General features: G+C 38.4%; 1 protein-coding gene across 1 annotated transcript; it reads right to left on the bottom strand.

Moving 5' to 3' along the window:
• Positions 1-248: 248 nt before the first annotated feature.
• Positions 249-962, bottom strand: LOC130980836 (uncharacterized). Its single transcript, XM_057904477.1, has one exon. It carries the CDS (start codon positions 960-962, stop codon positions 249-251), a length of 714 nt encoding a protein of 237 aa, XP_057760460.1.
• Positions 963-8,718: the final 7,756 nt, after the last annotated feature.

Here is an 8,718-nt window from a genome sequence, read left to right as displayed (position 1 = left end):
ATGATGGCCCTAGAAGTGGCCAAGAATGGTCTTCCCAGTATAATAGAATCACTCTCATCCTCATCTGAGTCTAGAATCACAAAATCTACAGGGAATATGAATCTATCTACCTTGACTAGAAGGTTCTCAATCATACCCCTGGGACATATCACCGACTTGTCTACCAGTTCTAGAGACATTTGCATTGGTTTCATTTATTCTATGTACAACTTTTTCACTAAAGAGGAAGGCATTAGATTGATACTAACTCATAAGTCACACATAGCCTTGTTGATAGTCATACTACCAATGGTGCAAGGTAGAAGGTAACTTCCAAGATCTTCAAGTTTAGGTGGAAGTCCTTTCTGGATTAGTGCTCTACATTCTTCAGTAAGTAGTATGGTTTCATTAACTTGCCAACTCCTCTTCTTGTTGATAAGTTCTTTCAAGAACTTTGCATACAGGGGAATTTGCTCAAGTGCTTCAGCTAAGGGAATATTGATCTCCAACTTCTTGAAGACTTCAAGAAATTTTGGGAAGTGTTGGTCCTTAGTCTCCTTGTTGAACCTTTGAGGATATGGCAGTGGAGGTGTGAAGTTCACTTTCTGCCTTTGTTCCTTGGTTGGCTCTCTCATTGCTTCCTTCTCTTTCCTTAATTTTTGTGGCTGATCTTCTTTTTCTTTGAGCTCCTCTGAGGTCTGCTTGCTTGCTGTTACTTCTTTATTATTGGATGCCTCTTCTTCAGCTTGTTTCTTGTCACTTTCCTTTGGCTTCTTAGTTGCTTCTTCATTCTTCACCAGGATCTTTCCACTCCTTAGCTGTATTGCCTTGCACTCCTCTTTTGGATTAGGAATAGTGTCACTTGGTAGTGAGCTTGATGGTCTTTCAATGGTGATCTGCTTGGAGAGTTTTCCAATTTGCCTTCCCATATTTTTCATGGAGGCTTCCTCGTTCCTTAATGTCATCTCTTGGTGCTTCATCATTTTTTCCATTAAGAGCTCCAAGTTGGTAATCCTCTGTGAGTCTTGTGAGATTGGTTGATTGTGGGGTGTTGAGGGTTGAGAGTAAGTGTTTCGGTTAGAAGCTTGGTTATTGGATGGATGATGGTTAGAATTGGGGTAGGTGTTTTGTGGTTTTCTATATGTGGTTTGGTTATTATTCTGTTGGTTGTTTTGGTTTGTGTTTTTCCAACTGTTTTGGTTTGAGTTTCTTTGCCATTGCTGCTGAGTCTGATTGTGGTTGTCTCCCCATCTGAGGTTGGGGTGGTTCTTTCATGAAGGGTTGTAAGTATCGCCAGAGACTTCATTTGGTCCAGAATTTTGGTTGTGCATGTACTGGACTTGTTCTTGCTGTTGCTCCTCTTGAGTTTCTTCATTTTGCCCCCATGTGGTTGATGGTTGGCTTGTGTTAACTGCTGCAACTTGGAGGCTATCAATCCTCTTGGCCATTTACTTAAATTGTCATTGAATTTGCTGCTGCATCATTTTGTTTTGAGCCAGGATTGTGTCCACTCCTTCCAACTCCATCACTCCTTTCCTTTGTGATGGTTGGCGTTGCCTTTGGTGAGAAAAGAAGTACTGGTTGTTAGCCACCATATCAATGAGATTTTGAGCTTCCTCTGCAGTCTTCATGAGTTGCACAAAACCTCTTGCTAAATGATCTAGTGCCTCTTGAGATTTCAGTGTCAAGCCTTCATAAAAATTTTTCAATCTCTCCCACTCATTGAATATTTCAGGAGGACATTTCCTGATTAGAACCTTGTACCGTTCCTATGCTTTATACAAAGGTTTAGCATCCATTTGTGTGAATGTTTGTACTTCAGTCTTCAATCTAATAACTCTCTGAGATGGGTAAAATTTGGCAAGGAACTTGCTCACTAAATCATCCCAGTTGTCTATGTTGTCTCTTGGGAAGGATTCCAACCATTGAGTAGCTTTGTCTCTGAGAGAAAATAGGAATAATAGCAGCTTGTAGATGTCAGGATGCACTCCATTGGTTTTGACCGTGTCACAAATCCTCAAGAAAGTAGATAAGTGTTGATTTGGATCTTCAAGTGGTCCTCCTCTATAAGAACAATTGTTTTGAACTAAGGTGATGAGTTGTGGCTTCAGTTCAAAGTTATTTGCATTAACATTTAGGGTAAGAATGCTACTCCCACAATGTCTAAGATTTGCAAATGTATAGGAAGCCAAAACTCTCCTCTGTGGTGGATTGTTGTTGTTATTGGTTGCTCCTCCTTGTTGATTTGGTGGATTATTTGACTATTCCTCCATGTCCTAGAATTCTTCTTTAGACTCTTCTTCTCCAACAATGTTTTCCCCCCTCTCAGCTCTTCTCAATCTCCTGAGAGTGCGTTCGTCTCGTTCATGAGAGTTGGGTATAGCTCTTCTTGTATCTGACATACAAGCAAAACACAAGAAACACAAAAAAAAACCAATGACACTTCAATCTATTGCTAGAATGAAGTTTGAGTTAGCTTAAGAAAAAACTCAAACAGTTAGTGTGTTATCAACGAAAAATAAAGAAACAGAAAAGAAAAAATGCTTGATCTAGATCTCCACTTCACTTAATCATTGTCAATCTAATTCAATCCCCGGCAACGGCACCAAAAACTTGATGTTGTGGAAAATGATCCAACACGAAACTCACCGGCAAGTGTACCGGGTCACATCAAGTAATAATAACTCACATGAGTGAGGTCGATCCCACAGGGATTGAAGGATTGAGCAATTTTAGTTTAGTGGTTGATTTAGTCAAGCGAATCAAGTATTGATTGAGTGTTTGTGATTAACGGAAGCTAAATTTCATGAAATGTAAAGGAGAAGGGAAGAATTGTAGTAAATTAAAGAGTAAAGAAAGTGAAGATACTGAATCTTAAAATGCAAGTAATATAAAGTGCAAAAACTTAGATTGCAAGAAATATAAATGGCTGAAACTTAAAGTGCAAGAAATATAAATTGCTTGAATTATAAAAGGGATTGGGAACTGGGATTGCAGAAATTAAACAAGGACAAGTGAATTGCAATAAACAGACAAGTAGAAGATAAATTGAATTAAGGTAGATCTCGAACAAAAGAGTAAAAATGCTTTGAAAATTTAAGAACAGAAAGTGAGCGATGCTTAATTTGCAGCAATTTAAAAGAAGATTAAAGATCTAAGAAGTGGAAGAGACTAGAAAACAAGTCTAGATCTCAATTCCTTCCTTGATTCAACAAGAACAATTGCAAAAGAAATAAAGAAAAATGAATTGTTGAAAGAGTAGAGATGAAGTAGTAAACAGAAATTGAAATTCAATTATGCAGAAAATTAAAACAAGAGATCTCAAGGTGAGATTGAAATAGAAGTCCTTCAATTCTTCACCCAAGATCCAAAGCAAGAAAAGTAAAGGGTGCTCAAGCAAGAACAAGGAAGAAGAGAGATCAATTCTCCTCCCCAATTCTCTAAGAACTAAATTCCAAAGTAAAAGCTCAAAAATGGAAGTTAAAGGAAAATTCAAAAGTGATTCTAGAGGTCTTAATTACATCAAACTAGCTACTATTTATACACTTTCTATTTTTGGATTTTGGAATTTGGATGGGCTTTTGAATTGGTGAAGAAATGAATTAAGTTGGATTTTTAATTCAATTTTCAGCCCATGAAGAATTTGCTTCCAGGAGGATGCTCAGCTCAAGTGGGGAGCTGAGCATTGAGGCTTTGTGTGGGGATCCTTTGTAGCGTGCAATGTTGGGGAAGGCACTAGGGGAATGCTCTGCTCACAAGGTGAGCTGAGCATTGGGGCCTTGCATGCAAGCCTTGTGCGCGTCTTGTTCCCTGGCCGTGTCAAATTGTTGCGCGTTCATTTCCTTTGGCCCGTGTCAAGCTCTTGTGTGGTGCACCATGAGTAGCGCTCAGCTCTCCAAGTGAGCTGAGCATTGGAGTGTAACAACCCTGATTTTCGAGTACGCGAGATCTTTTCTGAAAGTACGAATTTCTCCGGAAGATCAGTAAAGGGAACACCTCTGTTATATCATCAAGCATCTCAATCCTCATTGTCATTATGACATCTTTAAGCCAAAACCTCTTTTGAGGCAAGCTCGACAACGCGGCCACGGAGAACCTAGTTTTTGAACCGTATCGGTTAGGAGTTTTGATTCTAGTTTTCGTAAATAGTCTTTGTTTGACGAACCGGACTCGATTCATGAGAGGAGAGAGATAATAGTATAATATTATCATTATATTAGTATTATAAAATGCTTGAATGATATTATAAGGTTACCTGGTCTGTTTTTGTTAAAAACAGAAAATCGGTTTAACCGGGTTCACAGTTTACTGGTGCAGTTTAGCACCAGCACTCTCTGATGACTTTGGCGATGCCAAGGCATCATTATTCATGTCTTATTCTTATACTAAATATGTTACTAGTGTCATTTATGCTAGTAGCTCAGAAAATAATTTTTAGAGATGTTTTTACGAGTGTTCCGATACACCTAGTTTTAGTAGTTGTACACCAGAGATATTTTAATATTATTTTAATCCACCTCCAAGCCAACCAATCACAACTCACCCTACACCCCCAAAACCTCCAAGGCTGCCTCATTTGCTCATTGTGGCCGAAAATCACCAAGAGAAAAAGGAGAGAAAGTTCTTGGTTCATAAATCTTCAAAGCTTGATTTCTTCTGAACTAAAACTCAAATCAAAACTCCGATTTCACCAAAATGATCCTCTCTTCTTCCTCTACATAACCATATAACATATCAAGGCTGGAAATAAGGTGAGATGGCTGTCTCCCTCCCTCTTCAATTCGGTTTTCAAGGAAAACCATGTAAACATGTGTTTTCTTGATGTTTTTCCTTAGGAATCATGCTTAACTTGACTTGAGGGCCAAGAAACGTGAATTTCCAGAAAGTCTAAGGTGATATATCTCTTCCTAACATGCTGAGTGAGATTTGGTCAGTTGAGAGTTTTTGGATTTAAAGTTGTTCTTGATGTGATTTAGGAGGAAAAAGTGCTAAAGGACCACCTGAAAGTCTAACTGAATTAGGAGCAGCAAAACCAGGTAGGGTTTGACGAATTTAATCTTGATTGATTGTGTTTGAGTTGTGTGATTATGATATGGTTTGGCTGTGCTTGAAATTGATTGTTTGTATGAGTAATTCTTGTTGAAATTTTGGTGAAAATTTGATGGAATTTGATGAAATTCAAGCTATGAATGTGTGTTCTTATGGCTGCTGGAAAACGAAACCCTAGAGCTTAAATTGGGGTTCAATTTGTGTTGAAATCATGTAGAAATGATGGGGTTTTAGTGGCTGCAATTTTATTTTGAATTATGGTAGAAATCGGTTGCTGAAAAGACTGAAAAACGGGTAAAAACAGAGAAAGAATTTAAAGAATATACGAAGAATATGAAGAACACTTTGAGTGTGGTGAAGAACATTGAAGAACAGGCCTTAGATCTTAAAAAGGGCAAGGAAGTAAAATTTTTGGTGTTTTAGGGGTTGTTTAGTAATTTCTGAAAGTTAGGGTGGTTAAAATAGAAATATTAAAAGTTACCGGGGTAAAAAGTGAATTTTAAAGGTTAAAAGTACAAGTGAGTTAATTTTCGAAAATTTAATAATAAATAATAATAAAATATTAAATAATAATATTTAACTAAAAATAATATTTTAATAAAAATAATAAAATAATGCGAAAAAGGCAGTTTTCTGTAAAAGCTTTAGAAAGACAACTTTAAGTGCAGAATCTCATAATTACCTTCATAAAACACTTAGGGAGTGGTAATAACATGTTAGTGAGGCAAAGATAAAAGAAAGATAAAAAGTTGAAGAAAAGATAAAAGTCGAAGAAAAAGTCTGTAATGTTTTAATGGCAGAAAAACAGACAGAGATTAGTGAACGAACTAGGGCAACAGTTAGTCCTTGAGTTGCGACTAGGGTTAGGTATTGTATGAAAAGTTAAACTGTTTCAGTATAGACTTAATGAACCTATACTTGGGACAGGCAAACTATTCATACCGAGATTTACATAAGCTTTACATACTTACGTTAAGCAGAGAAAAGAGTAACCAGAGCAGAGTAAAGAGATACAGAGAACAGAGTAACCAGAATAGAGAAAACAGATCAAGAGAAAAGAGTAATTTGATAAAGATGGTTTGAATTAAGATGTTGTAAAAGTGAAAGATGTAAAGTTTGTACAGAATGATTGAGCAGAGAAAGAAAGAGGTACTGCATAAGAATGTGAAAATGATGATGAATAATGAGAATGATGATGAATGATGAAAATGAGAATGATTATGTGATGATCTGTTGCTTGAGGCAACCCAAGAGATGTGTTTATTCATTTGTTGCGTTAAGGCAACTCCAGATATACTTGTATGATCATCTGCTGCAGTGAGGCAGTCAGATAGATAATGGTGTGATCACTGAGAACGCTTTCCTACGGTACAGATCCATATGTTGTTTCTGTAAGGCAGAGGGGTTATTTCCTACTACAGAAGTACCGTGACCACCTATTCCATTTCTGTAGTGGCAGAGGGGTTATTTCCTGTATACAGAAGGTGTGTCGGCGTACATCCCTGCAGTGGCAGATGTGTTATTTCCTGCGTGCAGTGGACCCTGTGGTGGCAGAGGGTTTATTTCCTGTACACAGGGGTATAGCCAATAGGAAAGCCTTACCTGGTCAGAGGACTCCGGGTAACGTCGGGAGCGGGTATGTAACCGATAAATGAGCTCATTACCTGCACTAGGGCCAGACATGCATCATACTTGGTTGCGCATTTCCTTTGTTATGTTTGTGGTATGAATGTATGTTTTCCTTGTTTGTATTCTATTCTCTGTGTTTGTGTCTGTGTTTTACTTTCTTGTATTCTTCTGTTTGTGTTCTGCTATCTGTTTTCTCTATCTTTTCTACCTATCTGTGTTTTCTAATTACTGCTTCCTTGTATTCTGCTAATAGTCTGCTAAACAACATAGAATTAATGAATGTAACTAATAACCCCGACCCTACTAAGAACTCCCCAGTTCTTACCCCCTTCTCTCTCCCTTCCCCTTCAGATGGAAGTAAGAGTACCTTACCGTAGTTCGCTGATGACTGTTCTGCAAAGAGGATTCTGCTCTAGATAGTCTTCTGAGTCTAGGGTGAATATCGTTCTCTGATTATATGTATATACTGTGAGACCAGCCAACGTCTGCACCCCGTTCGTATGCGCACTTTAACCTAAATCCTGTGTACGAGATTCCTATTATGTGGCTACTTGATGTGGTACCAAAGAGACGTTCTATGGCAATGTCTGATCGTGCAGAGGAGCAGCAGACGATGTTCTACCTTTTGATGATGTTCCACCTGACTTGTGTTTTGAAGACTTAGAACGTACTTTCCCTCGCTTTAGTAGTTTAGAGGGACTAGGTGAGTATAGAGTCTAGGCTAGCCTGGGTGCCAGCTTAGGGACTTCTTGAACAGGTCAGGACTTGGGATGTTGTATATATATATATATGTATATAGATATTATTTAGCTATATCTAGGGGTGTTCTAACTAAAGGTCTATACTCTAACAAAGGCTGGATAAATGAATGTTTCTTGCTACTCGTGATGTATTTATGTGTGGTTGTTTATAACCGTTTTATCTGTTATCAGTTGTGAATTGATTATGTATGATTCCGTCTATTAACCCAAATGTTTTCAAAAAAAAAATAATATACCTCACAAATTAACAACATTTTTAACAACGAATCAGGCTCATATGATAAATAATAGATAATAATTAGGAAGACAAATTGGTAGCGCTCAGTTTCCGGTATGATCTAGACATATTGAAAATTGGGTCGTTGCAATTCGGTATCAGAGCAGTTCGTTCCCAGTAGAGCCTGGGGAGTGGACTGACTATGCTTCATTGCATACTCTGTTGTGTGTCTCATGCGTATAGGATATCCCAGTGATATATGTTGCATGATTGTTTCTGTGTTTTCATTTTGGGAATGTTTACACTTGACTTGAAGTGTTAAGACTGATCACCTTAACAATGATTGTTTGGTGTGAACAAGACTATAATGGGTTCACGGAGACAAGGCGTACGGGAAGGAATTCCTAATGTTAACTACGAGAGGGAACAGGAAACGTTTATGGCTACCATGAACGACGTGGCTAAAGTAGTGCGTGAAGCTGCTGTAGGAGCGGCTAGGGCTGTTGAACGTCTCGGAGTGAGAAATGGGAACGAGAATGAATACGGAGAAGATAATGGAAATGATGAGAACAACTTAGGGCATCTTGAAAGACCTATGACCCTTGCGACCTTTCTGAAGGTTAATCCGCCTGAGTTCAAGAGTACACTCGTTGTGACTGACGCTGATAACTGGTTTCGAGGTATTGAACGATCACTGAGGGCGCAGCATGTTCCAGAAGGACAACACGTGGAGTTTGCTACTTATATGCTCGAGGGAGAAGCTGAGTACTGGTGGCAGGGGATACAGCGACTGCTACAACAGAATGAAAATAACATTCCTTAGGATATCTTTAGGGAAAAATTTTATAAAAAGTATTTTCCGGGAGCAGCACGGGATGCTAAGGAGATGGAGCTTATGCAGCTGAGGCAAGGGGATATGACTGCTGCTGAGTATGCTCGTAATTTCGATGACTTGTGTTGTTTCTCTAAGATCTGTCAAGGGAATCCTACTGACTTTGAAGAATGGAAGTGCTTGAAGTTTGAAGGAGGCCTTTGTGATGATCTGATGAGTTCAATAGTTTCGCTGGAGATACGTAATTTCGC

This window comes from Arachis stenosperma, chromosome 5 (assembly GCF_014773155.1).
Source record: "Arachis stenosperma cultivar V10309 chromosome 5, arast.V10309.gnm1.PFL2, whole genome shotgun sequence".
NCBI lineage: Eukaryota > Viridiplantae > Streptophyta > Magnoliopsida > Fabales > Fabaceae > Arachis > Arachis stenosperma.
The sequence above is the reverse complement of the archived record's forward strand: the minus strand, read 5'-3'. Positions and strand labels throughout refer to the sequence as shown.